The sequence below is a fragment of the Penicillium macrosclerotiorum genome, assembly GCF_028827735.1.
Source record: "Penicillium macrosclerotiorum strain IBT 26536 chromosome Unknown utg000001l_segment0_segment0, whole genome shotgun sequence".
Lineage (NCBI taxonomy): Eukaryota > Fungi > Ascomycota > Eurotiomycetes > Eurotiales > Aspergillaceae > Penicillium > Penicillium macrosclerotiorum.
Genome location: NW_026643081.1, coordinates 1,441,513 through 1,467,960, shown reverse-complemented (window position 1 = coordinate 1,467,960; position 26,448 = coordinate 1,441,513). Strand labels below are relative to the sequence as shown.

Sequence of the window (26,448 nt, the reverse complement as noted above, 5' to 3'; positions counted from 1 at the left end):
CAATTTACCTGTAGCAAGGGATCTTCGGTCAGGGTTGGATCCCTAGATGCCCTTGGAATTGCAGGTGTAGAGTTTCCCCCTTCACGGGATGTCAGGGATCAAGCTGTGCGTTCAGTTGGATAGGTACAAGAGCCGAAATTTGAATTCATCATTAACCAGTTATACAGGATGCTCTGTTTCTAATCAATAAAATAGAAAATTTACTTGAAAAAAAAACTTCCAGTCGTGATCGAGCTGGCTTCTGGGTCCTGTTTTGCAGGCCATATAGTAATTTCAAAGGGGAACCTGGGAGGGCACAAGGCGATGGCTGGTGACCCTTTTGCTTTTCTCAACTGTTACCGAAAGAAAAGCAAGCCAGGTGGCAAAATGCAACAATATTGATTATTAAAAAGCACATATACCATTGTTATCACTGATACAGAGATTCTCTAATTCCGGTAGACCACCGATTCTGACAATGGCAATTTGAAAGCCAGTCTCTCTGGACAGCTAAATTACTCCACATCTTACAAGATCCCTACTTTTTATAACTGAGCATGAGCCAGTTGAGACTTTGAAAATAATTTTCTTTTTTGCACAGAACTCAAGGAATAGGAAATTTAAACTCTGTACCTGACGTGGATGTCAATTGTGGACTCTAGTGGCTGGAAACTACGCGTTCGCGGCTAAATTCCTCAGGGGCAACACCAAATGCGGGGAAGTAAACAGATCACCATATTGGACATTCCATTTATCGCCCTTAGCGGTCCTTGTCGGACCATCGGGCCGATCTCATTACGATACGGTCATTTGGCCTTGTGCGATGTGGCCTTAAGCTCTTGTCGTTTTTACAGAAGAGACCCTTCCCCTCAATTTGAAACAGTTTTTAGAACACAAATACCCCTTCCACCTGAGATTGAAGCCCCGAATGCAAATAATATACATTCTTACGCCGTATATATTCCCTGGTGTCACTCAAGTCTCGTCGTGCACTCATTGGCCTCATTTTCATTTCAATAATGACACGAACATTGCTAGCCGCAACAGCGGCCTTCATCCACTTAGCCACGGCTCAACAGATTGGATCTATTCCCGAGATCCACCCTCAGCTTCAAACATGGAAATGCACCACTAAAAGAGGTTGCATTCAGCAGAAGACATCAGTAGTTCTAGATGCACTATCACACCCTCTTCATGAAGTCGGCAATAGCAGTGTTTCATGTGGAGACTGGGATAGTGGCTTGAACCCGACCCTCTGTGCCACAGAAGAATCGTGCGCTAAAAACTGTGTCTTGGAAGGTGTTGACTATGCCAGCCATGGAGTCAGCACAAAGGGTGGCAGCTTGGTACTCCATCAATACATGAAAACAAACGGAGCCGTCAGCTCTGTCTCGCCCCGAGTATACTTGCTGGACGAGACTGGGAAGAACTATGACATGTTGAAGTTGTTAAATCAGGAGATTAGCTTTGACGTGGATGTATCCTCGCTCGTCTGCGGCATGAATGGCGCACTTTACTTGTCAGAGATGCTTCAAACAGGTGGGCGAAGCGAGCTCAACCCTGCCGGTTCTCAATATGGCACTGGGTACTGCGACGCGCAGTGTGGTGTCAGTCCGTGGATCAATGGTGTCGCCAACATCGACTCAGCCGGATCTTGCTGCAATGAAATGGATCTTTGGGAAGCAAATGCTCGCGCTACAGCCTATACACCTCATGCTTGCAACATTTCACGCTTGTATGAATGCACCGGCGATTCTTGTGGTAGCAGTGGTGTTTGTGATAAGTCAGGATGTGGATACAATCCGTATGCGCTGGGGGACCACAACTACTATGGTTATCAACAGGCAGTCGACACAACCAAACCATTCACCGTCGTAACGCAATTTTTGACTGATAGCCACACTGCTGGAGGTGTATTGTCAGAGATCAGACGGCTTTATGTCCAGGGTGGTAAAGTCATTCAGAACGCCGTGGTCACTGTTTCCGGCAGTGAAATCGATTCTATCACAGATGACTATTGTTCCGAGTCCGCTAGCTATTTTGAGCAGATGGGAGGACTGAAGCAAATGGGCAAGGCAATTGGTCGCGGTATGGTATTGATTTTCAGCATCTGGAATGACTCGGGCGCGTTCATGAATTGGCTTGATAGTGGGAGCGCGGGACCGTGTAATAGCACAGAGGGCAACCCTGCACTCATTCAAGCGCAGCACCCTGATACATCAGTTACTTTTTCAAACATAAAATGGGGCGATATAGGATCTACTTATAGTCATTAAGTGGGGATTTCAGTTTCAATCAAAAACTCAATGGCATTCATTCTCTTCGAGCTAGCTCTATCTAACCCTGACTAACTACTGTTTCCCACTGGCAACATCCTTTCCAATAGATTCCGTTTCAATTATTCAAATCAAAAATCAATGAGCGTATGCAGTTCGTGTTCTCATTTAAATCATCAACGTCAACATCAGCGTAAACATAAGCATCAAGCGCATAAAACCATTCAAGCATGCCGGATCCGGGATTTCCTCCGCCAATCTGAGTCCCTAAGTTCTGTATTATACCGAGTGTCGCTTTATTCCTGCTCACCACCTGTGACCTTGAGGTCTTTGTCTTGGTGCTCATTTTTGTAGTTGACAGAAGAGGTCGCCTGGGGGTAGTCCTGGTGGTTGTTGTTGTTGTTCCAGTTGTTTTGATCCTGAGGATAGTTGCGAGCATAGACACGGGCAGAGGGTGTAGGACGGCTCCAGTCAGAGCGGCAAGACCAGCCAGAGCGGTCGTTCCAGTCGCCATTCTTGCACTTGTCGTTGTAACGATTGCGGCAGTTCCAGTCATTGCGGTCGCAGTTGTTGTTCGAGTCCCAGTTGTCGTTACGGTTCCAGTTGCTGTCGGTGAACGGCCACCAACGAGGAATGATAGCAGAGGCAACATCCAGGGCAGTCTCACGATCTTCCTCACGATCCTGCTCCCGCTCGCGCTCGTACTCGTCGTAGCGATCATTGGGATAGTGGCGTGGGACATGTGCCACACGGGTAGCATCATTGAGAGAGGCAGCAGCCTGGGCCTGGTTCAGGACATTTGGATCGGCCAAGTTGGCAGGAGTTGGCTGAAGTCCACGCTTCTGGTTGGCGTGCCATTGGCCATTAGCATCAGTCCAACCACCCTGGTTGTTCTGATTCTGAGTGTTTGGGTTCTGGTGCCAAATGCCGTTGGCATCTGTCCAGCCCTGGGAGTAGTCTGTCGAGTGCCAAACACCATTCGCATCAGTCCATCCAGCCTGGCTATTCTGGTTGTTATTGTTGGAGTGCCACTGTCCATTCGTATCGGTCCAGCCACCTTGGTTATTCCCATCATAAGGCCAGTTGCGAGCGTGGATACCAACTCCAGGGACGCCCACTCCGGGAAGGCCAACGCCCGGGACTCCCAGGTTTCCGTGGTTGCGGAGCTCTTCGGCATTCAAAGGCTGCCCAGGCAGAGACCGACGCTGCCAACGGTTGTATTGACCATTCTGGCCATTCTGGTTCCAGTTGTTGTTGTTGTTGTTATTGTTGTTGTTGTTCTGGTTCCAGGTGTTTGAGCGCCACTGGCCATTTTGATCATAGTAGCCATTTTGACTATTCTGGTAGTTCTGGCCGTTTTGCCAGTTCTGGCCATTTTCATTCCATCCAACCTGGCCTTGCTCATTCGGGATGAAGTCTCCATTGCTATCATAGTGACCCTTTCGGTATTGGCCACTGGGGTCCCAGACGCCGCCTTGGTCATTGGGGTCCACGGGAAGGGCGAGTGAGGTCAAAGGCGAGATGCCCAGGAGGAGAAGGCCGTTGATCAGGGTATAGCGCATTGTGAGAATGATAACTCGTTATGAGGGAAAACAAGTTGATATTTAATTTTTCTTTGGCTCTCGACGTCTTGAGATCTCGAGAGATGCGTTGGTTTGAGATGGAGAACAGCTAGAACCGGATGATTCGAGCTTGTATTTATATTTGAGCTGACGGGAGCTGGGCAAGCTGGGAGAGCTTCACCTCATCAAATTACGTAGTCGACTACAGCTCCTGGATAGCTCTCTCTCTCTCTAGTACATACAGCGATGTCTGAGCTCGGTGTGTACATCGCGCCATTACGTATCGCTGGTCATTGGGCGGTTGCTGCAAGGGACGGTTGTCGAACGTGCAGTCTGGAATCGTTCTGCCTTGCGGGGGATAGAAAGGGTCAGAAGAGCAAAACCTGCAAGATGATTTCAGAGGGCTGTGAAGAGCTTCTAAGTATGAGCGAATTCAATTCCCTGCGTTTTATGTCTTACAGTACAGCATCTCTGCAGCCATCTGAGTTTACATAATAGCCATTATGAACCTCGCATGAAGCTGCATAAAATAGGCTGTCGCGCGCGTCGATCGCGCCCTCAAGGGGTATAGACGCATTCCAGTCGATCATTTGAAGCTTAAAGCAGTAAATATCTGTAGATCAATGGAGATCTAACAAGACATTGTTACGCCATATCCCCGTGGACGCTTTCTGATGTCTCGCCAATTCGCATGGGCGCCAGCCTTCTCTGGGGTGGCTTTCAGTCAACCATGCACCACGACTTTGAGGTGCTCATGGGATCGTAAAAAAACGTGTGAGACATGCAGGGGAGGCATTGCGTCAATTCGACTTACAAGGAATTGGATATTCTGAGTGGTTGATAGTGTAAAAGCCGCATTACTCAAGGAATGCATGGCATGCAATGGGAGTTGCGGTCTAGACGGCCGAGAGTCACACTCGGCATCAAAACTAGATAGTCCAAGATGCCCAGCCCTTTGAACGAGGAAAGCCTGAATCATTGGGTTTCGATTGCTTCCCGGTAGTCCACCCGTTTCAATCATACTCGATTCCTCCATGTTTTCCAAATTGAAGATGCTCAAAGACCCGTCGCCCGACCTAACAGATCCGGACTATGAAGAAAACGAGCGACTTCTGGCAGAAGAGCAAGGTCAAATATGGTCGGGAGACTACGAAACTGACGGCTGTCACTCTTTGGCATCCAGCCTGCTTCAGTTTACGTTACTAGGAATCTTCTTCCTCGTGGGAACCCTGCTTGGGTTCTTTTGGCGAGGTGATCTAGACGGTCTTTGCAGTCAACATGTCTCTCAGTATTGTGGGTTTGAGAATATAGTAACTTGTGATTGTTACTTCACTGACGAAGGATTACTTAGCCCCGATCATAAAGGAGGTGGGAATATCGTACCATCTAGAAGATTTCAACGGCTCTCTTCTTCGAGAAAATATTTTCCGACAAGATGCCGGTCCAGACGTTGATGCGGCATGGGAATCATTAGGAGTGAATTGTAATCATTATTCGTGTCCTATACCGGAAGGTCTCGCTAACTGGCACTCATCTCCAGATCAAGGGGTTCGGGTCTCAAAGGAAGAGGCGATAGAGTCAGGTATTGCTGTGGACCAAGTTCGAATTCAAGAGAAATATGGTGGAGGGTATCTAGCAAATGTTGAGGGACTTCATCATCTCCATTGCCTGGTGCATAATCACTCGCTACATCCTCAAATGGAACTGCGCTAATCTATTTGAAGAACCTTCTCCGCCAATCGCTATATTATAACTACGACTACTATCATTCAAAACAGGAGGGGCTTTTTGAAAAGAACGACTACATTATTCGGCATCATGTCTGTATGTATTGGAATCAATGAGATGGGATTCTTGAGAGCAGGCTAATGCATCACTTTTCATAGCACACTGCCTCGACGTGCTCCGCCATCAACTCATGTGTACCGTGGATACAGGCGTTTTGGGCCATGTCTGGATATACCCGGAGAACCCAGAACCATTTCTTGATCTCAATACCCGGCATCGATGCAAGAACTTCGAGGATGTGCGTCAATGGGCCGAGGAAAATCAGCTTCCCGAAAAACCCCCAGAAGATTTCCTTCAGCGCCCTACACCTGGCGGTATGATTTATACACAGATGCCGTAGCAAAAGCCCCCGTTTTACCATGACGATAATTAGCATGAGTTAGACCATTATTTTCCTTGAATGAATAGATCAGATGCAAGATCAAGCTGCTCCACTGTATTTAATGCAATAAATGAATGACTCATATATACATTTCATCTTCCTCTGTTACAGTCTCAGAATTTAGAAAGACGGATTCGCGTTCTCCACGAGCTGTTCAAAATAGGCCTAGAAAAAGAAGCAGTCAGTTAGTCGAAGTTAGACAGGCTTTGAATAGAAAAGGACTTGCCTGGAACCAGGTACCAGCCTCAGGTGCGGGCTGAAGAGCATCACTATAACCACAGTGGGCATCATATCGGGATGAGGTAGTGTCAGAAGTGCCGTCACTCTCACCACCAGGCTTGACCCAGACAAAAGCATCCTCCAAGTCATCACCGGTGTCAGTCGTTGGACGTACACCAAAACCTGTGCCCTTCACGTTGCACCAATCACCCCATGCGTTTTGCGCAGTGGGTTGGACGCCATTACGGCCTGATGAAAAAGAAAGTATTAATCAGAACGCACGTTGGAGCTTTATAGACATCTTGACATGCATGGAGGCACATACCGGTATCAGTAATGAAGTGGGCATCCCATCCAGCACTCTGGAGTAGGGGAGCAATTGCATTGACATATTTCTTCTCGTCGCAGTTGGAGTCGCCGGAGGTATATGAAGGGCAAGAATCCAAGGACCAGCCGTTATAGTTTGCAACATTAGTGGCCAAGCCGCGAAGTGCTGCTGGCTGAGAGGCATTATTATATACCTGAGCGAAAAGCGTGGCAGCAGGGCTCAGATTGGCGGGCCAGCCCAGCCATCCGGCGTGTCCTAGGAAAGGTTTATTGTCAGCGCTTCATTTCAATCATTATTAAGATCCGCTTACCGGCATCCAAATACATGGCCACGTTATCGAGGTTCAGTTCTGTGACAGCGTAGTTGACACATTCCAGATAAGCATCATAGGCATTCGCACACTTAGAGACCGCCATGTTGGTGACCAGGTTTGCCAGGCTGTCGGGTTCTGTTGAAATAGTTAGAACTGAAAAAGTAAAACCAAATCTTACAAAAAAACGCCCTTAGACTTACCAACTACCAAAATAGTGTGCACATCAGAGTATTTTGTGAGGGTAGTCTTAATGTTGTCGATGTATGTCTTATATTTAGCAACACCCCCGTCGGCAATGCTATACTCACCGTTGCTAGCAAGAGCAGCACAGTCCCGATCTGGCAAGTCATACACGACGAAAATTCCGGCGATAGGAGGGCTAGCGCCAGCATTGTTTTGTGTTTGGATGTCAGAAAGGAAATCATCCATTGTCGACACCTTGTCCGCGGTGTCACTATGTAGGACATAGATAATAGTTAGCATAGCATTTCTTAGAAGATAGAGCAAATGACCACTGACAGCCAGTAAAATGAGGGCACTTCCGCAGCTGAGCTTGCAGCAGCAGCAGCTGTCCCGGTCATTGAAGGCAAAGCAGAGGCAGAGACTTCAGATGAATAATAGGAATTGGCATAGAGCTGGTAACCGGAGAATGGATTCCCAGAAGCCGCAGCAGTGGTGGCAGCACCTGAAGCCGTTGTCGCTCTTCCAACCACAAGTCCTACAACTGACTGAGCCAGAAATGGCATAAAGCAGAGCGTGTATCGCATGTTGAAAACCTGGAGCGCCTGCGGAGACTATGACAATTTCTTGATGTCGTTTCCTGGATGATTGATTTGGAAAGCAAGCCTTTTTCACAACAATCAATCAACTGGGACGTCTTCAATCCGCATTAAATACTTTTCCTCCTCGCTTCTGTGGCGGACGCCATCCCGGCATCAAAACCCGGCTGCCGAAGCCATCCATGCCTAAATCAGATCAGGATCTAGGGTCTTTGTGCCTGAGGACCCTGATAGGAGTAGGGAGTTGGATTCGCCATTTACCTACGGCAAAAGTCATGTATGCAGTGGCATTCAATTAGCCAAGAAGGAATAGTAAAACATGTACTGGCCAAGCCTGTTTCGCGCGGGCCCGACTCCCCGTCACAGAAACGGATATAATTTGTCGATCATCATCACCCCGGCTGGAGTGTTTGGGAGAAAGAGCCATACGAACAATTATGTTATACTGAGCACGGCCTATTGGCCGAACTTTGTGGACCTTTTAGTCACGGAACCATCGTATGTAGTGTTTCAAGTAGTTTCGGAGCTCAAATTTGATGTTGTAGTTATCCATGGAGCGCCATTTACTACGTGGCGGCAGGTGGCTGGGCGCCAGTGGGGTAATCTGGGGATTAGCTTCTTCACGGTCAATTAGACTGTGGAGACATGGACTGTTGAGTTGTTACTTGAATTTTTTCTTGAAATGTCGGTGCAATTTACTACCAAGGACGATTAGGCTTCAGTAAGACTTCAAATTGATTTATATTGGCTCGAAAAGTTGACCAAATATCAAGGCAGATCATCACGAAAAAAAAAGGAAATATCAAGTGAGTGGAGTGGTATCGCGCTATCGTTATGGAAGATCTGGTCTCCTCGGCCAAGATCAAGAAAAATGTAACAATCAAATCAGAATAAAATAAAAGGAATATGAGAAGCAAAACATCGGCAAACGAAGGATAAGGGCGGGTAGTCTAAAAACGGGCCCGGTCACATTCGGCGAGGAAATTGTAAATCCCTTCAACGCCATCATGCTCCGAGGAAGTCTCCGGCAAACCAGCGCTAGAATCATCTGGGAAGAATACGCGGTCACCGAGGTCACTGATGTTGATGCTCGAATATGCTGATCGAGAGGAATTCCACGGGTTGCTACCGAATAGTTCTGGGTCCTCGAAGCTGAGATTGTTTGTAGCATCCCGAGCGGAATCCTGTGAAAATGGACTACCAGATTCTGGCGTGATCATGTCACGCCAATCAAGTTCGTCATCAGACACCTGAGTCTCGGAGTTTGAGATTGTCTCAAAGTAGTTCTGCGTATCTGAAGAAGCAACACGGCTGGGCGCGAATGGGAAAAGCAATGCGAGATCGGCTCCAGTACGAAGATTGAAATCTTCATCCTGAAAGATTCGGCCCCTTTGAACGCCCACTTCATCACAGAGGCGTTCAACGGTTTCCGCGTCACAACCAGGGAACTGTACACGAATCGTTGATTGATCGTGTAGATGAATTGGCAGGTTACCCAAAGAGGAAATACGTTTCAGATCGTTCAACACGGTAGCGAAATCCTTCAGTGCGCGGGCAAAATCCGCAGACAGCATATCCATAAGGCCATCGGAATTCAGAGTCTCATTTCTGGACTTCTGGCCAAAGGAGCGGAGTCCAGAAAGAGCTGTGATGGTCGGAGACAATTGAAAGTCGACGTAGGATCCAGGAGCATTGAACGGGGCAGCATGCAATGTACGGCTCGCCTGGTCTTGAAGGGCACTGACGGCCTTGTACCGCTTCTCTCCGGTGTGCGGGTCAATGCCATCAAATCGGACTTTTGGCCCGACAGGAAGAAAGCCCGTACGCCTTGAGAAACATTTTGAATTACTTGGGCAGGAGCTGCGGGTCCATGGGAGAAGTAGCGGGCTCCCCCAAAACGGCCAGCCCCGACCGCATATCCTCCAGCAGTCCGTCCCAGGGTTCCACCGGTCAGGTTGGGGCGAAGAGTGGAGGCAAATGGGGCTCGGGATGTAAGGCGACTGATATTGGAAGCAATGCGAGTAGCCTTGTAGGCGTTGGCATCGGCTTGAACCCCAGATCGGAGAGCCGAGACAAAGGCCCCGGCCGCACGAGTAGAGAAGTAGCGGCTCCGGGCCTGACGGATAGCAGCCACCCGATTGATGGGGTGCCGGGAGTTAATGCGTGCGTATGCCGGCTGGTAATGCAGTGAGGGATGCTGTGTAGGCTCAGGTAATTTGGCTCTGATGGCCCTGAACGCCTTCTCGTAGGCAAACCTATGTACGACACTGGTGTCAGCGGATGACTCAGATCAATGTGAGGGCCTGGCAAAGACAACATACCTTGCTGCTCTCCACATCTTGGGGAGCAGCAGGTGCCCATTTGCAGGCGCCATGCTGACAGTCAGAGGATGGAAATCAACTGAGATGTGTAAAGATGATGGATGCGGAGTGCCTGATGACGCGGGACAAGACGGGGCTTATCAGGTGGCCTCAGGTATCATTCCCCGGTGCTGCACCGCCACGCACGTGACGATCATTGGACTCCACTTGATTTGCCGCGAGGCGCAGAAAACTCCACTTTCTCCGCTTTCCAGTACGCGATCTACACGGGAGCATCTGTTCTGGAGGATTTCTGTTAGCTGGTTGCACGCGAAACAATGTCCGGCCAGTGTCAAAATTTTCTGTCATAAGAAATGAGATTAATCCTAAGCAATACTCTGGTCAGTTTTTTTCCTACTCAACGCGACACAGGGGCACCTACCCTTCTCAGCTCGGCGGTCATCTTGTTTCCGTGTCGCTAGAAACCACTCGAGTAAACCCGCTAAAGTCTGTAAGCTCATGAGGAATATTGGAACATCTGTTCATTTGCCCTTCAAACTCGGGAAAGAACTGTACAGGTCGAACGAGAGTGACAAGGCGGTTAAGCATTGCTAGCTCTAGCTTCAGTTTAATACTATAGACGACAGACTTGAAAGTGGTCTGGTAAACGAATTCGTTGGTATACTCCATTGCCAAGAGGATTACATCAAGCAATACCATCAGCAAATTGCTGGCTATAACCTGGTATAGCACAGCACGATGTGAGCGGTGCATGCGAGAGCCTGGTGGAATAAGGCGTAGGTTTCGCACGGTTTGCAAGACATAGAGCCCCGAAATAATAGCCTCTTGGATGGAAAATCCCATGAGCTCAATTCGTTCCATAATTGGATAGGCAGTGCTCCAGCCTGGGCTGCCGACAAAGTTCGAACCGTAGGTGATCACCGTTGTTGGTACATGTAGTATCACGGCGTTGGTGATAATCATAATAAGAACCCGACGCAAAATGACGGGGTCATTGATAAGGAGATTCAGTCGAGAGTAGAGCACAATGGCCTGGCCGGTCACCATGAAATACCACCCGATAGTAGAGATGGTGAGCGAAAGTGCGAGCGGGGCCAGCATGAAATATTTGAGGATGAAGCTGACGGCTTGTGGAACAACTCCAAGCAACGCGCTCAACAGTAGACTCCAGAAATAAAGCCCGCGATAGCACTGGAATGTTGCAAAAACGAGTATCGCAAGTTCCACTGAGTTGTAGAGTGCAATTCCGAGAAATGTCGTAAAGGTGAGTGCTTTAACATAGTTATTGCCGGTATATGCACCAACCATTCCATCTACTGAGTCAGTGGCAGACATCGTGGGGTCAAAACCAGCTGTGAAATTCGAGAATCGCCCGCGATGATTTAATCAACAGTCGGAAACGCTGCCTCAATGTTCAGCTCCTGACGTTGCAATTATATAGATCAAAAGTGGTTGATAGTCCTGGCTTGCCATGGTCAGCCTTTTTCAGAGTCAAATTATTCATTTACGGAAGTTGGAAGCCCTTCCAAAGAGGTTCAAAGAGGGTATATTCGGCCCGTAAGCCTGCGTGTAACAATGAAATCCGCAGATCATGAAATCCACATATCTCATTTACTTATCTTACTTTCGATTTTTGTCAACCCTGCTTCGAATGCCGAATGAACCGCCTCATCCTTGTAACGTGAGGCTTTGGGTTCATCTCACACAGGAGAGTAAATCCGGGTCTCTGAGGAAGCAATAGGAGTGGGCCAGGTTCCAACCGTACGAACTATTCCCAAATCAGCCTTGAATCAGCGAGTCCGCGTCCCCACTTCGCTCTATCCCGACAGATTGGTCTTTCAGAGCATCGCGTACCTGGAGTATTCGCCCCTAAACAGTCTCCATCAACGGCCCCGTGATTACTTTCGGAGCCGAGGGAGTTTCTGTCGAGTATCGACCCCTCACGACTTTGAAACCAGCCAAGACCGCGCGTCGTTAAGGAGCCAGTCGCTTCTTGGGGGCCCTCACTGTCGATTAGGGGTGCCACTTGTCTTCAAAATAGACACGCGACCTTAAGGCCACCCCGCCCGGAGAACAACCAGAATGAGTATCGCAAGTAATCAAAAACTATTACCAGGATAAATCTGGCCTTCCCAAATGCAATAGCTCCGGCAGCCAGAAGAACAAAAAATAAAAGAAAATATGAGCATGAAAAATTTTTTTCTCAGTCTGTCCTTGGAACTTATTGGCAACAGGATCAGGCACTAGTGCCCCCCGCAAATCTCGAGAACCCCCTCTAACCCCGGACAGTACGCTTGGTCGGCAAATCGCTCCAAGTCACCCCCAATAATGCGTGACTCCCATAGGCTGTAGTCTGGGCTAAATGCGCCATCGCAATTTCCATGATCGGAAAAAGACCACACCAGCTCCATCGCTTGTACAACCGAAAGTCTCGGCCACGAGCTGCTTTCACAGAGGGAGGCTGACACTCGGCGTTCCGGTGCTACTGAGTGCTCATAGCTCCGTCTCCTTGAATCCACGTGGATTGCACAGACCATATGATGCACCAGAGCCCGATATCTGGGATGGGAAAATGGAGTACTTGAAGTGGTGACCCTTCGACCTCTTCCCAGACTCGGGCACACTCGCCCCGAGAAGAAGAAAAAGGAAAACGGAAGAAAAAAAGGGAATATAGAAATTATTGGTGTTTACAATATACACGATTTGCATTCTCCCGCGTTGACAAGGATTCTGCCTCCATGTTGCGCTACCTTACTTGCTAACCGGTCGGGTACCTCTCGCCCCCCTCCTACCCCCTCTCATCCCCTCTGCTTCTTAGGGGCCAAGAATGACCTATTCCCACTGTGAAAGGAACTGTAGAGCTTCGGCTTTCTCTTGCCGCACCATTGCGAGATGCTTGTCGCTGCGTGGAATCATCCGCAGCTGGAATGGTAGCGGATGCACCGAAACACCGGTGTGATACGCATTTTCATCTAGTGGTTGAATCTCCCCGGTGATCGGATCAAGCGGCTCTAAGATGTCAAATGCCCAGAGTAACTTAGCGACGATTCTCCACATATTTCTCTCGGCAAGGTGGATGCCAGGGCAGATCCTGCGGCCCGCCCCGTATCCATAATGATGTGCAAAGAGTCGTTAGTTTACTCGCAAATAAACCAATAAGGGCAGGTCACTTATCTCGGGCTTCCCAGTCGGCAGAAGCGTATTCATTGGCGAGTTTGGGGTGGTTGAGGTAACGGTCTGGGTTGAACTTTTCATGATCGACATAGTGCTTTTCCTGGTGGTGAATCGCCCAGATCCCCAAAAACACAGTACTGCCCTTGGGAATGAGATATCCATTGTATTCGTCATCTGTCAGATCGGGAGCAAGTCAGTGCTATTCCTGTGAGCGTGTTTGCTACCCTAAAAAAAAAAAAAAGAAAGAAAGCGAACCTTGGTTGGCCATACGGGGCAATCCAGTAGGTGCGCTAACAGATAAAATATTAGCATTTGCCAAAAAAAAAAAAAAAAAAAAAAAAGGTGGTGCCTGGAAGGGACGAGACGATAAAGTCAGATACAGTCTACTTACGTTGGCCGCCAGCGAAACGCTTCTTTGACGATGCAATTGACATACGGAAGATCATCGAAATCCAAGAACTGGGGTCCACGGTCCATGCCACACACTCGGTCGATTTCCATCTGTGCTTTCTTTTGGCAGTCGGGATTCTTTGCCAATGCCAGCAGAATCGTGAAGATCTGCTTCGCCGTTGTATCGGCTCCGCCTTCTACAATTTCTCCGAACAGATAGTTGAACGCGACCTCCGGATAGGCCCAGTCCTTGCCATCTCGTTCATCGAGCTGCTCGTCAATCAGGCAATCACGCTTGTCTCCCTTGGCTCGTCGACGGTCGACAGTGTCCCGTGCTCTCGTCCAGTGCTCATGGCGGTCCTGTCTGGTCTGCTTTAGGCCACTCTGCCATTTTCCTGGAGTATACCATAGCACTGGGAAGTCATCGAAGGGAGGGACGGCGCCTGGTTCAAGCAAGTCACTAAACTACAAAATTTGGAATCTTGCTGGTAAGTAGAAAGTGCAGGCAGAGGAAAACATGTATGATGGGTGACTTACGCCGTCCATTACTTTGTAGAATCCTTGGTACCACCACGAATCCAGGTCTTTGATTCTCTGCCCGTAGACCAGGGTATTTACCACTGAACAGGTATACAGCCGAAGGTACTCGAAAATCGGCTCGGGATAGTCGAGTAAATTGTTCATCAACAGCGCCGATCTAAAAAAAAACGAAGACGAAGAGAACGATTAGTCAGGTCCAGTCCTCGGTCTATCAAAATATTTAATGGGCATACTCGGCCTCTTGAATACGAAAATGATGAGAATCCAGTCGCTGCGGACTGAGGTAGCGCACAGCGATAGCGCGCTTCAATTTCCAGGATTGACCTTTTTCGAACGGAAAGAAGTGGCCGTCTGTAAGATAATTGACCACTGCATTTGGCGGCCGCTCGGCATAGATAGCGCCCTTTTTATCCACCAGATTCGCCACGATTTCAGGGTCTGATAAGACGATCATGGTCGAATTAAAGACCTTCAAGGAGTAAATTGGGCCGTACTGTTTTGCCCATTCCTTAAACCTGCAAGAGGTGGTTACTTAATGTCCATGTGCGAGAAGGGCAAAGAGAAACGTGAATCGATCACGACGCACTTGAGACCGATCCCGGCCCGTGGAATGAGATGAACGTTTCCTAAAATGGGGACCGTGGGAGGCCCGGGAGGGAGGCGACTATCCCTCTTCCCCACGGAAAGCAGGCGGTAGAAGACATACGACAGGCCAAGGACAAAACAGGCCCCGATTACTCGCGGAAAAGCCATGATCGGAGCAAAGGGAACGGCAGTCGTCATGTTTTCAGGTTCAGTGAAACTATATTTGCGCTTCCAATCGGGAGGGAACTAAGGGGAAGTAAGTCAGTCCCTAGACATCTGTATAAATATGCCGAGTTTGGACTTGCAGAAAAGCCTATTGGGGGTTATCCCGGTACTATTCGCCAGAAAACCTTGCTTTTTGTTTTCCCAGTGCAAGCAAACAATGCGATAACGGGTGGGGAAGGCATGCATTAGAATCGAAATCATGGCGAATCATCGCCCCAACTGCCAAAGTACGCCACAGGGGCTGCAATCGTTTGTTTGCTTTTCAAGTGATTCAAGCATCCAGTGAGCGTGTATTCGAGCAGCAGCGTGCGCGTCTAGACTCGGCAAACGTACGATGCATGGCCTTGCCGCGTTCTTATAGGTTTACTCTCTCGCCCTGTATCCGCAATCGCACTCCATCAGGTAGGAGTACAGGATGCAGTAGGCACAAATCCAGCCAGCCCGTTCTGTACCCCGCGCGGCTAGAGGATTCATGTCCGACCTCGACATGCAGTGCCAAGCAGACTTGGCCCCAGGGAGCTGTTCTCTTTTAGGAATCAATCTGCGAGTTCCGGCGATCTGGACGGTTCAGATATGAATTAGAGCACGACACCAACAGAACTTGCTGCGTAGGGCATCGCGAGGACAAAGGATAATAGATTACAGATAAAAGAAGTGAGCTACGAGGGAAAATTCTTTCGGCAAAAAAGCAAATCAATTTTTTGGTATCTCTATAGCCTATGTACTCATGAAGAAAGTATCGTCAAATCTGTTCTCGTTTACTCGTCATCGCCAAAGAAGACCTTGATAGGCAACCAGGCATCCCCGCAGACCTTGAAACGGTCCTTGAGGTTATCCAGCTGGTTGACCTCGTCGGCAGTCAAGTTCCAGCCATCGATCTCGTAGTTGGCATCGATGCGCGACTTGCTGACCGACTTGGGAATGACGCTCCAGCCCTTCTGGATACCCCAGACCAGCATGACCTGCTGCGGGGTCTTGCCCTTCTTCTCCGCGAGCTGGAGGAGGGTAGGATCCTTGTACAGCGGGGAGTTGGTGGAGCCGAGGCAGGAGTAGCCGGTGGAGTGGATGCCCTTGGAGGTGTTGTAGGCGACGAGCTTGGGGGAGGGGTTGTTGGGGTGCAGCTCGATCTGGTTGACAGCGGGGACGATCTTGGTGGAGGGGTCGTTGAGCAGGATCTCCAGGTTCTTAATCCCGAAGTTGGACACGCCGATGTTGCGCACCTTGCCAGTGGCCGGCAGCTTCTGCATCTCCTGCCAGGTCTTGATGAAGTTCCAGTCGGGGAGGTGCTTGGACTTGTCGGCCGGGTCGGTGGAGCTGGGCCAGTGCACCAGGTACAGGTCGACGTAGTCAACGCCCAGGTCTTTCAGCGAGGACTCGATGCCCTTCTCGACACAGTGGTGCCAGGTGTTGTCCAGCTTGGTGGTGATCCAGATCTGCTCGCGGGGCACGCCGGAGTCGCGGATGCCGGCACCGACCTCAGCCTCGTTGCCGTAGGCCAAGGCAGTGTCGATGTGTCGGTAGCCCTTCAGCAGGGCATTTTTGACGGCCTCGCGGACCTCATTGGGCTTGGACTGCCAGGTGCCCAGACCGATCGCGGGGATCTTATCACCGGTGTTGAGGGTGTAGGTCTTCCTAGAGAGAGAAGAAGAAGGAATGTTAGGTCGATAATCCAGAGGCAATTGGTCGTTGCTATGGGAAAAGAGTGCAGAGGTGACCGGGAGCGGGTGTGAGGGGAGAGAGTCTCACTGAGTGTGCTGGTTCGACATGATGGTGGTAGTGAAGCGAATTGGGTAGAGTGAAGAAAGAAAAAGGAGGAAAGAGGCGGGGAGAGGGAGCCTTTAAGAATCAATCTTGAAAGGCGGAGCAGGTCCCAGTTGTTCGTCAAGCGAGCCCGAGTGCAACGTCAAAGAGGCGGGCAGGTCCAAGCAGCAATGATGTCGTGTTGGCGGGGCACGCAAGGTGGGGACCGGAAGTCCAGAGTACAGTAATATGATTCAGCCATGGTTTCTGGTGAATGGCGGCCATCGTCTGGCAAGTAGTCGGGGCCTGATATCGACGATGATCAAGCCGTGTTGGCGGGAACCATACGGAGTATAGAGCGCATCTCGACACGTCTGGCGTCATCATGCACAGAATAGCCCCAACATGAACATCTCAGTTCCACCAGCATTGGGATTCCGGCTAAATGCAGGGGCTCCTCCGATCTCTTTGGGAGCCAATCACGCGCATTTGGCATCGCCGCACTTCGTCTCCACGCTTCAGCACCCGCCACGACGTCCGGTCTCTTCATTTGTCTCCAGTCAACCAGTTCCAGAAACTTCGCGGGGTCCCCTCGTCACCGAGTTTCCCGTTCGCCGTGCCGAGTCCTGTCTCGGTTCAATTTCTCGAAGATCCCCACTTTTCATCTTTCCCTCCCGACGCCGCCACTGGCCCGCGCTGGCCCGCGCCCGGATAATTTCCCAGCAACGCTCCACCGCCAGACTCCGACATCAATCATACCCGAGTCGCGGTTGTCATCGGTCCCTGTCCGTCATTTCCCCCGCCGCCGCTCGGGAAAAAGAGGGCGCGAATCCCAATCTAAACGAACGCACTGAACGGTGATTTCAACCGGGCGCGTCACCCTGTGTCGTCATGTCCTCGGGCTTTGTGTCGGCCGGCACCAACGAGGAGCCCGTGGAGCGCGACGATGCCTGGCTCAAGGCGCAGCAGGAATTGGAGGAGGAACGGCGGCGCAAGGCCGAGATAGGCCAGCAGGATGGCGGCAAGAGCCTCTTTGAGGTCCTGCAACAGAACAAAAGTGAGAGCTTCCCATTCCGATATTGGTGCGCACGCGCGCGGTGGCCTCCGCGTGGACTACACGGGGAATCATCGAACACCAAACGGGCCAGAGCAGGACGCTGCGGGGGAGGGATCTGCCGTGCGATACAGCACACGGTGAGATCGAGAGCCTGGGCTGACATGTTAGGGTGATTGCGTCCCGCCGGCGAATACAGTGGCCAAACAAGAACAATTCGAGGAGAAGATGCGGCTGAAGAACCAGTTCCGCTCCCTGGACGACGATGAAATAGAATTTTTGGATTCCGTGCTCGAGTCGACGCGCGCGCAAGAGGCCACCCTAAAAAAAGACACTGCAGACCAGCTGGAGGCCTTTCGGAAGCACCGCGAAGAGGCGGAGAAGGCCCTGTTAGGACCGACATCTTCAGAGGTCACCCCCGCGGAGGACGAAGAATGGACCATACCGGCTCGCAAACGGCGGCGTGACAAGGGCAAGGACTCGTTACTGTCAGGTAAAAAGCGCAAGCCATCACTAGCCCAGAGTAGTGAAAAACCGAGCGTTGCCAAGGAAGATGAAGCTCGGAAGTCCGGCCAAGAAGGTCGACTAGCTGCTGGCAAGACGGGTGCGGAGACGACATCGTCTACGACAGCGCCTACATCTGCGCCAATGACGAAAGCAGCTGAGAAAGCCACAACGCCTACCTCAGACTCTAGAGGCCCCTCGGGTGATAACCAGCCAGCCAAACCAGCTCCCATTTCACTGGGGCTGGCTGGATATGGATCTGACTCCGATTCTGAATAATTTCAAAAAGTAAAAAAAAAAAAAAAAAAAAAGACATCTATGAAGCAACAGAGCAATTGGCTTTTGTAAGCCCGGGAGCTGGAGCGTATATCATTTCACTATCCTATGTTTATCAATATACGTGTACCGTAACTAAGCACGTTTCTCTGTGGCTTCGGAGCGCCCACTTGCAGGTCAATGACATTTACCGATCCACATCGAGTCCTGTGCTTAGCCCCTTTGCTTGCCCTGAAGGTTGTTGGGAATTACTTGCCCGCACCCCTATCCCACGCGCCTGTCATTCCTCTGCAAGAAATATAAGAAAATCCACCAGACCTTGTTTTCCCCACTGCCATGTCCAGACTCTACTCGTAATGCCGCACAACTCCCTGCTTAACCTCCTGCTCTTCCACCTTGCGCTCCAGATCATGCGGCAGGTAATCTTCCTTCTTCATGCCTGGGACGATCCATGGCGCATGTGAGAACATATAGTTCATCTCCTCCAGTGGGACCTGCTTGGTCTCCGGCAGCAGGAAATAGAAGAACACCGCGTTTGTGAAATTACAGATGACAAACAGGAAGTAGTAACGGTAGTGGATGTTGTCCATCGCAATAGGGGTGACTTGGCCGATCATGGTGTTGAACGCGAACGAGGTGCCCGTTGCGATGGATACGCCCTTGGACCGCGTGCGTGTGTCGAAGACTTCAGCCGGAATGATCCAGGACAGCGGACCACATGTTGCCGAGAAGGAGAAGTTGTACAACCAGGTCATGATGATAAAGCCCCAATGGGCGCCGCTGCTGTTGGTCGTCGGCGGGAACTTGGCCAGTAGCACCGTGGCGATGATGAAGGTCACGCAGTTGCCCAGGTTGCCGCCGATGAGCGTCCAGCGACGGCCGAAGGAATCGATGAACAGGATGCAGAGGAATTGGGCCACCAGGGCGATAATCGAGTTAATGGCTTGGTAGCGCAGAGTGGCCTCGCCGGAGATGCCGATCTGCTTATAGATATCGACGGAGTAATACCTGGGATTAAATTGTTGGTCAGTTTCGATTTTCTTTTTTTTTTGTTTTCATAGCTCGCTGATCATGATCAGGGACTTACTGGATAGCCGACACACCGGTCATTTGTACGGAAGCTTGCAGCGCACAGCAAAGGAACAGACGACGGAATGAAGACCGGTTCTGGAACAGCTCCACGTACGACTTGGCCTCGTGCTCATGCTCGTGTGTGATGCTCTCCTGGATCTGGGAGAACTCGGCCTGCACCCATGGGTCGTGTTCGTTTCCATTGGCATGGAGCTTGGCGAGAGTACGCAGACCCTCATCCGGGCGGTTGTGATCAATCAACCAACGGGGAGACTATCAAGTAGGAACAGTGAGTCCTGGTCGTTGTATTTGGCTGTAGTCTTAAAGTGATGGGGGCATAATGCGCATACCTCGGGGAAAAGAACAATCAACAAACCCAGCAACACAGCCGGGATAATTTGAATACCAAGAGGCACCTGCCATTGAGCGTCGTTATCTGCCGCAAAGCCAATGTAGGTGCCATAGGAGATCCACGAGGCGCACAGGGCACCGACACCGAGCATGAACTGCTGCAGAGCCGTGACACGACCCCGGATCTTGGGATGACAGATCTCAGCCTGGTAGAGGGGAATCACCATGGTGAGGAAGCCGACACTAAAAGATGCAACACCGAATGAGTTGATGGGGATTCCTAAGGGTGGTCAAGGAGTTCTAGAGCGATGCGTACCCGAATCCAGCAAAGAAGCGGCCGCTATACAGGTAAGCCAGGCTCTGGGCGCCAGTCTGAAGACCTCCACCCAAGCAGAAGAGCAAACAGCCAAGAGAGATGGTCTTTCGTCGGCCCAGGTAATCACCGCTGGGACCGGCGAACGCAGCTCCAAAGAAGGCACCACATGTGAACATGGATACTACCAGCCCACTTTACGTACACCAGTGCTGATCAGTATTCTGTGGTATCAAAGCTCATAGTTCCGTGGGAAGATAGAAGCTGGCGGCTCACCTTTGGGTCGAGTTCGCCGCAAATTTCGCGGTGAATGAATCACAGACAATTACTTCAGCGATCACACCAAGATCATCTTCGGGAAGATCAGTTTATGGCATCTTGTCAACCAGGGAAGGGCCCTGTCGCTTTAGATTAGAATGCGACTTACAGCCGTAGAGGAAGGAACCCAGTGAGGCGAACACGCCCACCAAGAACTATAAGACCAAGAAGAATGCGTTAGTACGCATGCTCCAGCGAGGATGAGTCAAGGAGAATGTGCCCTATATATTGCATACCTGGTACCATGAGGGTGAGAGACGCATGATGGGCCACGCTCTGTTTGTTGCCCGCAGCTCTAACAGTATCAAATATGGAGACAAAGATCTTCTAAAGTTCCAGGGTCCACGACCAAACAACTGGGGAAGATAATCCGGAGACCTCCACAAAGATACAGTTCGCGCTCCGTACGACGGGGGAGTGATCTACTACATATAGGGTCGTGGCACAGCACCCAAGAACTACCCAGGGCAAATCGCAAGACGCAAATTGACCATCGCCAAACGCTTAGGGTTTCTCGGAGGAATCTCCTTCTTGCAAGCCACCTAACTGATCCATCGTGTAGTTTGAACAATCGCTAGCCTCGAAACAGACTAACAACAGACCCTGGATTGGACCCCGTGACCCGTTGAGCAAATAGCAGGCAATCACCAGATAACCTTTCAAACAAAGCCAGGGTTTTACAGTCGCTTCCTGCAGCTACCGAGGCTGCGGGTTCGTTGCCCTCCCCATCGGCTCCGCGGGCGGCATCGTGATTGATGGAAATACTGGCCCCAACATCGGCTCTCCATCGCTAATGGCCACGGCAGACGGGCCCTCCTCATTGGTCTACAGTCCTTGGCTGGCGCTGCTTTAGGCATGGTGGTAGGTTCGGCGTGTCTCTAGAGCGCTCGCGATACCTCAATAGGCCTCGTCCCAGATCCTCGTGGCCCCTGCAGAACGTAAGTCTCGACTCTGCCCCGCAGGAGATTTGCCGCTTCGAGGGCCGCAATCTAATGGACTGGAGATAAATTTACACCCTCGAGCCCAACCCCTCCAACATGCCTTTACGGAGATTTCGCTTTGAAAAGACGATTCTGTTTCTAGCGACGTCGTTGGTGTAAGCGCGACCACATCCCGTTCATCTAGGACGGTCTATACAAGCCCGCCGGACGGATTTCAAGTAAATCAGTACATTTTCTCCCCCCCCCCCCCCTTGTAGAGAACAAGGTTGGCACGGACATTACCATCAGGCACTTAACGCTTTTCGGCATACTTCGTGACTTTCTTACTGCTTAACTGGGGCCCTGTGCAAGCCACTCGCGATGACAACCTTTACTAAACTCGGCGACACTGACACTCCTGTCATCGCCGTCCATCCTTCGCGTCGCGTGTCTAAGATCAACCCCAATATTTATGCGGGTTTCACGGAGTCAGTATATTCAATTGTCGATAGCACCGTCTTCGGTGCATCCTTTTGGTATTTGGGTCACAGCTCAGCTAATACCTTCGATCCAGGCATATGGGCCGATGCATCTACGGTGGTATCTATGACCCAGGCAACCCACTCTCTGACGAGAATGGATTCCGCAAGGATGTGCTCGAGGCATTGAAAGGCCTAAACATTCCTGTTGTTCGGTATCCTGGCGGTAACTTCTGTGCTACCTACCACTGGCTGGATGGTGTTGGTCCGAAGGACCAGCGGCCCTCGCGGTATGTCCGATTTCTCCTGTTGGTGCTAGGGGTCGCCCCAAGTTCCTCAACTAACCGTGGTAATAGACCCGAGCTTGCCTGGCTAGGCACCGAGACGAACCAGTTCGGTACAGATGAGTTCATGAAGTGGTGCGAAGTTCTTGGGACCGAGCCCTATCTGTGCTTTAACTTTGGAACTGGCACTCTGGATGAAGGTATGTTACTGTTCTGCTATGCGTTGTCTGCCCTAGATGCTTCGTTCATTTCATACACTCTGAATACCACACATCTTAATCAGCGCCAGAACTGGAGCTAACTATTTGGTATTACTATTTCAGCTTTGGCGTGGGTTGAATACTGCAATGGCACTGGTAACACATACTATGCCAACATGAGACGGAAGAACGGCCGCCAGGAGCCCTATAATGTATGCATTCCGACCCTCTCTTCGTGTTATCACCAATGCACCAGGCTGACTTATCTCTCTCTATTTAGGTGAAATACTGGGCCCTCGGCAATGAAACCTGGGGACCGTGGCAGGTCGAACAGATGACCAAGGAGGCATACGCCCACAAGGCGCTTCAATGGGCTAAAGGTACCTTACGCTCCTGCGCAAAGAAGCATCATCTTACTTCTCCAAGTTATCGGACCCCACTAACCAGTAAACGCCTCTATACAGCGCTCAAACTCCTCGACCCAAGCCTCATCCTCATTCTCTGCGGACAAGACGGCACCGCTACCTGGGACTACTACACCCTTAAGCACTGCCTCCTGCCCGCGCACTCCGCGCTCTCTACCAGCGCTGTGCCTCTCATCGATATGCATAGTATCCACCTCTACACCAGCTCCAATGAGCACCTTCCCAATGCTACCGCCCCGCTCGCTGCCGAGCGCGCGATTCAGATCACCTCCGGGCTCATCGACCTGGCGCGGATCGAGAACGGCGTGCCGCCGTCGCAGCCACGACCGACGATCTGCTTCGACGAGTGGAACGTGTGGGACCCAATCCGTGCGGAGGGAAGCCGTGGTGCAGAGGAGAGCTACACACTCTCTGATGCGCTGGCCGTGGCCGTGTGGCTGAACGTGTTCGTCCGCCAGAGTCGCGATCTCGGCATGGCCTGCATCGCGCAGACCGTCAACGTCATCTCCCCGCTGATGACTTCCCCGTCCGGCATCACAAAGCAGACCACCTGGTGGCCGCTGTACCTGTTCTCGCGGTTCATGCGCGGGTGGACGGTTGCGGCGCATGTATCATGCGCGACGTACGAGGGCCCCACGGTGCCCACGTGGGTGCGTAGCGCGGTCGAGACGCCCTGGCTCGATGTTAGTGCGAGTGTCGGGGAGGACGGATACGCTAACCTGGTTGTTGTGAACATCCACGAGGAGCGGGGATTCGAAACCGTTGTGGAAGGGGTGGAAGGGGAGGCGGTTGTGTATACAGTGACCGGCGAGGGCGTAGCCGCGACGAACATGAAGGGCCGTGAAGAAGTTGCGGTGCAGGAGTCATCGTGGGACGGAAAGGGTACTTATACGTTCCCGAAGCATTCGATTACATTGCTCCGATGGAAGGCAGAGTAGATAGATGGACGTGAGGCTTTGCCAACGAAAGAGATGATATTGGGTCTTGGGATCTTCTATATAGATGGATTATGGGCCCACTGGGACTGGGACTGGACCTGGTTTAAATTTGGCTCTTGAGGACTAGCCAAGACTACCATTGTATTGAATCGTGAATAGAACATTTCATGCATTGCATTCGTAGCTCGTGACATTGCGAGTCGAGACATAGATTAATATACCATCCAGAGCATCTTGATAGTAACTCGGGCGGGAGAGCGCTTCTAGCCATAGGTAATGTCCTTAACGGTTCCTTCTTCGTCTACATGGACGTTCAGTCTTGAATTCCCGACATTCGAGTCAGTAAAAATGTATCATTGACTTTACTCCATCGACTGTGTGTCGGCGGAAAGAGGCCTACCTATCGGGATTGTGGTCCATGCTTGTCATATCGCCGGGCTTCAAGACCCGGTGCGACTCGGGCAGATCCTTCTTCGCAAATGACTAAGGCAAAAGCAGTCAGCGATTTTTACTTTTTAATTGTAATGGAGCAGGAGAGCGCCATTTGAAAGCATATGTGCTAGTTAGATAAAACATACGACTTCGTCGCTGGTGTCGCCGATCTTCTTTCCCATCAGCTTTGTGACCCACTCGGACTGGTCGCCCATCGAGGAGTTGATGCCAGGTACAATAAGAGGCATAGTGAATGAAATTTAATAGAAGTAGTAGATTATATGGGTTTGCTTCTTGATGTCAAAGTCGTATATTAGTTTCTGGATGCCCAGGAAGTCTGAAGCAAGATTGTCATGTCCCGAGTGCGTAGGCATCTATATATGTGCTGTTGGCCGATGACGTAGTGCCCGATAAGGCTTAGTCAGTGGTCAGATCGGGGAGAGGAGGGGGGGTCGCGGAATTATTCGCCTGTCTACAGACCAGTGAGAATTGTGGATATAAATTGATGCGCAGATCTGATCGGGATCAGCGTGGAGGGTGTATTGTGTCGTGTGTCTTGTGTCATCGTTCTTGTTTTTTGAGTTGTTCGTCGTGGCTGATGTATATACTAGCACTAATCATATCGAACTATATCCCCGCCCTCAACAGACTCACATATCGTCATCACGTCGCTGATTTTGGACGACTCCATCCCAACCTCTAGTGGGCATCAACGTTCCTTCCTCCTTCTCGTGCGTAATTCTTCAAGAAGACTTATGGAGTGCTTTTCTTACACTGTAATGGTCAAAGGGAAGCCACGATGTTCATGCGCGCTGATCGTGGTAGCTGCCCAGGCCACTACCATGCCCGAAATCCAATGTTTTTGTGTTTCTTTCGCCAATCCGGACGGGCCATGACGTTTTATTCGAATCTGGCGCATCTTATGTTCGATGAAAATTGAGAAATAGCCCTCTTCCATGCCTTTCCTCAAGGAGCATGGTGGCGCCATCTACGATGGCCAGAAGAGGAGAGCTCGCAGCACTCCCAAACTAGTGAAACGGTCTACTCCCCCCCCAAGTGCAGACCGTTCCGGAGGACGCCATGGATACCTCCTTGGAAGATCAGAAGAACTCTTTCTTATATCGACACAAGATGGCACAGAGAACATTGGGCGCCAATGTCGAACAAGAAGCGCAGATTGAGTCACAGCGAACCCAGGATCCAGCTGTCAGACATGTGCAGAGACAAAGTGATCGAATTTCTATTCAGAATCGCTTCTGGGATGGGACAGAGTACACAACAGCAAACTCGCAGCCTTCTGGGTCAGACAGGCCCTCAGTGGCTAGTAGATCAGCCCCACAGGCCTTCAGTGGAAAACCGTCTATCGCGGCAGCAAGCATCATTGGAATCATCGCGTTTGCAGCTCTCTCATTTCTCGTCACCTGGTATATCCGACGTGAAAAACGAGCCCGACGAGCCCGCAGGATAAAAGATCAAATCCAGGACCCCTTTGCGCAGTCTTCCGTTACCCTGGCCGAGGACACAAGCAAGGCCCTCGATGACTTCCTCATGAAAGATATCCGGCCCGAGAGAAGCTCACTGATGTTTAGCCGAAGCCGCTCTCCATCGATCACCTTTGTCGTCGATGACATGGACCGTCGAAACTCAATGGGCAAATCAGGGCGCAAAAGCAATGATACCGCAACCAACAGTCACAGCAAAAGGGATACTCTGACACGCGTTTCAGCAGACACACCTAGACCGAGCTTCATCATTTCTGAACTCTCCTCGATCTCTCAAAGTAATGCCGCACGTCCGGCATCCAGCAGCTCGGGCAGTGCCACCCCTAGGGCATCTGTGTCACCCTCGGTTGTGCCCTCGACCACTCGATCCTCGCAGCTGTGGACTACCACGACCGGCACAACAACTGAAAACAGTTCGTTGTTGAGTTGTGATCCGCCCAGCTCCAGGCCGTCACAGTCGACGAGTCGCAGTTCGAATGTCCTACCCAGCTATGCGAGCTCGTTGACACGATCGGATCCTTCCGATGCGTCGCATGGGTCGAGCCAGTTGTCGCAATATGGCCCTCCGCAGACGGGGGTACGTTTGATTAATGATAACGGCGCTTCTCAACGAAATCATGCTAGATCGCTGAGTCAGTCGTCTTCGAACACGGCTGTGTCACCCGCAACCGAGTCTGCGAGTAGCTCTGGACTATCGCAGCAGTTGCCTTCGATACCTTCGACTCCGTCGCCTTTATTTCGGGTTTCCGAATATTAAGCTTACCGTCCATTCTCTCCAGT

General features: G+C 50.8%; 13 protein-coding genes across 13 annotated transcripts; 5 read left to right on the top strand and 8 right to left on the bottom strand.

Moving 5' to 3' along the window:
* Window positions 1-998: 998 nt before the first annotated feature.
* Window positions 999-2,255, top strand: N7462_000494 (glycoside hydrolase family 7 protein; the record flags this gene model as incomplete). Its single annotated transcript, XM_057072220.1, has 1 exon — window positions 999-2,255. One exon carries the CDS (start codon window positions 999-1,001, stop codon window positions 2,253-2,255), a length of 1,257 nt encoding a protein of 418 aa, XP_056938750.1.
* A 296-nt stretch (window positions 2,256-2,551) lies between these two features.
* N7462_000493 (uncharacterized protein) lies at window positions 2,552-3,817 on the bottom strand (the record flags this gene model as incomplete). Its single annotated transcript, XM_057072219.1, has 1 exon — window positions 2,552-3,817. One exon carries the CDS (start codon window positions 3,815-3,817, stop codon window positions 2,552-2,554), a length of 1,266 nt encoding a protein of 421 aa, XP_056938749.1.
* Window positions 3,818-4,851: 1,034 nt separating this feature from the next.
* Window positions 4,852-5,945, top strand: N7462_000492 (oxidase ustYa family protein; the record flags this gene model as incomplete). Its single annotated transcript, XM_057072218.1, has 5 exons — window positions 4,852-5,110; window positions 5,169-5,300; window positions 5,358-5,488; window positions 5,542-5,641; window positions 5,704-5,945. 5 exons carry the CDS (start codon window positions 4,852-4,854, stop codon window positions 5,943-5,945), a joined length of 864 nt encoding a protein of 287 aa, XP_056938748.1.
* Window positions 5,946-6,107: 162 nt separating this feature from the next.
* Window positions 6,108-7,614, bottom strand: N7462_000491 (glycoside hydrolase family 6 protein; the record flags this gene model as incomplete). Its single annotated transcript, XM_057072217.1, has 6 exons — window positions 6,108-6,152; window positions 6,214-6,455; window positions 6,532-6,789; window positions 6,845-6,982; window positions 7,048-7,301; window positions 7,367-7,614. 6 exons carry the CDS (start codon window positions 7,612-7,614, stop codon window positions 6,108-6,110), a joined length of 1,185 nt encoding a protein of 394 aa, XP_056938747.1.
* A 962-nt stretch (window positions 7,615-8,576) lies between these two features.
* N7462_000490 (uncharacterized protein) lies at window positions 8,577-10,000 on the bottom strand (the record flags this gene model as incomplete). Its single annotated transcript, XM_057072216.1, has 3 exons — window positions 8,577-9,386; window positions 9,452-9,881; window positions 9,948-10,000. 3 exons carry the CDS (start codon window positions 9,998-10,000, stop codon window positions 8,577-8,579), a joined length of 1,293 nt encoding a protein of 430 aa, XP_056938746.1.
* A 385-nt stretch (window positions 10,001-10,385) lies between these two features.
* Window positions 10,386-11,282, bottom strand: N7462_000489 (uncharacterized protein; the record flags this gene model as incomplete). Its single annotated transcript, XM_057072215.1, has 1 exon — window positions 10,386-11,282. One exon carries the CDS (start codon window positions 11,280-11,282, stop codon window positions 10,386-10,388), a length of 897 nt encoding a protein of 298 aa, XP_056938745.1.
* Window positions 11,283-13,113: 1,831 nt separating this feature from the next.
* On the bottom strand, window positions 13,114-14,834 carry N7462_000488 (uncharacterized protein; the record flags this gene model as incomplete). Its single annotated transcript, XM_057072214.1, has 6 exons — window positions 13,114-13,295; window positions 13,377-13,411; window positions 13,513-13,976; window positions 14,049-14,208; window positions 14,285-14,566; window positions 14,638-14,834. The coding sequence occupies 6 exons, from the start codon at window positions 14,832-14,834 to the stop codon at window positions 13,114-13,116; spliced, it is 1,320 nt and encodes a 439-aa protein (XP_056938744.1).
* Window positions 14,835-15,619: 785 nt separating this feature from the next.
* Window positions 15,620-16,627, bottom strand: gcy1 (putative glycerol dehydrogenase Gcy1; the record flags this gene model as incomplete). The annotated part of the gene is made up of 2 exons (XM_057072213.1): window positions 15,620-16,493; window positions 16,608-16,627. 2 exons carry the CDS (start codon window positions 16,625-16,627, stop codon window positions 15,620-15,622), a joined length of 894 nt encoding a protein of 297 aa, XP_056938743.1.
* An 865-nt stretch (window positions 16,628-17,492) lies between these two features.
* On the top strand, window positions 17,493-18,438 carry N7462_000486 (PSME3-interacting protein; the record flags this gene model as incomplete). Its single annotated transcript, XM_057072212.1, has 2 exons — window positions 17,493-17,658; window positions 17,855-18,438. The coding sequence occupies 2 exons, from the start codon at window positions 17,493-17,495 to the stop codon at window positions 18,436-18,438; spliced, it is 750 nt and encodes a 249-aa protein (XP_056938742.1).
* A 344-nt stretch (window positions 18,439-18,782) lies between these two features.
* Window positions 18,783-20,751, bottom strand: N7462_000485 (sugar porter family MFS transporter; the record flags this gene model as incomplete). Its single annotated transcript, XM_057072211.1, has 7 exons — window positions 18,783-19,443; window positions 19,523-19,779; window positions 19,857-20,100; window positions 20,174-20,365; window positions 20,447-20,522; window positions 20,598-20,643; window positions 20,725-20,751. The coding sequence occupies 7 exons, from the start codon at window positions 20,749-20,751 to the stop codon at window positions 18,783-18,785; spliced, it is 1,503 nt and encodes a 500-aa protein (XP_056938741.1).
* A 1,038-nt stretch (window positions 20,752-21,789) lies between these two features.
* On the top strand, window positions 21,790-23,734 carry N7462_000484 (alpha-N-arabinofuranosidase; the record flags this gene model as incomplete). The annotated part of the gene is made up of 6 exons (XM_057072210.1): window positions 21,790-21,896; window positions 21,983-22,177; window positions 22,244-22,371; window positions 22,495-22,583; window positions 22,652-22,751; window positions 22,836-23,734. 6 exons carry the CDS (start codon window positions 21,790-21,792, stop codon window positions 23,732-23,734), a joined length of 1,518 nt encoding a protein of 505 aa, XP_056938740.1.
* A 263-nt stretch (window positions 23,735-23,997) lies between these two features.
* Window positions 23,998-24,414, bottom strand: N7462_000483 (uncharacterized protein; the record flags this gene model as incomplete). The annotated part of the gene is made up of 3 exons (XM_057072209.1): window positions 23,998-24,052; window positions 24,135-24,217; window positions 24,313-24,414. 3 exons carry the CDS (start codon window positions 24,412-24,414, stop codon window positions 23,998-24,000), a joined length of 240 nt encoding a protein of 79 aa, XP_056938739.1.
* An 883-nt stretch (window positions 24,415-25,297) lies between these two features.
* On the top strand, window positions 25,298-26,425 carry N7462_000482 (uncharacterized protein; the record flags this gene model as incomplete). The annotated part of the gene is made up of 1 exon (XM_057072208.1): window positions 25,298-26,425. One exon carries the CDS (start codon window positions 25,298-25,300, stop codon window positions 26,423-26,425), a length of 1,128 nt encoding a protein of 375 aa, XP_056938738.1.
* Window positions 26,426-26,448: the final 23 nt, after the last annotated feature.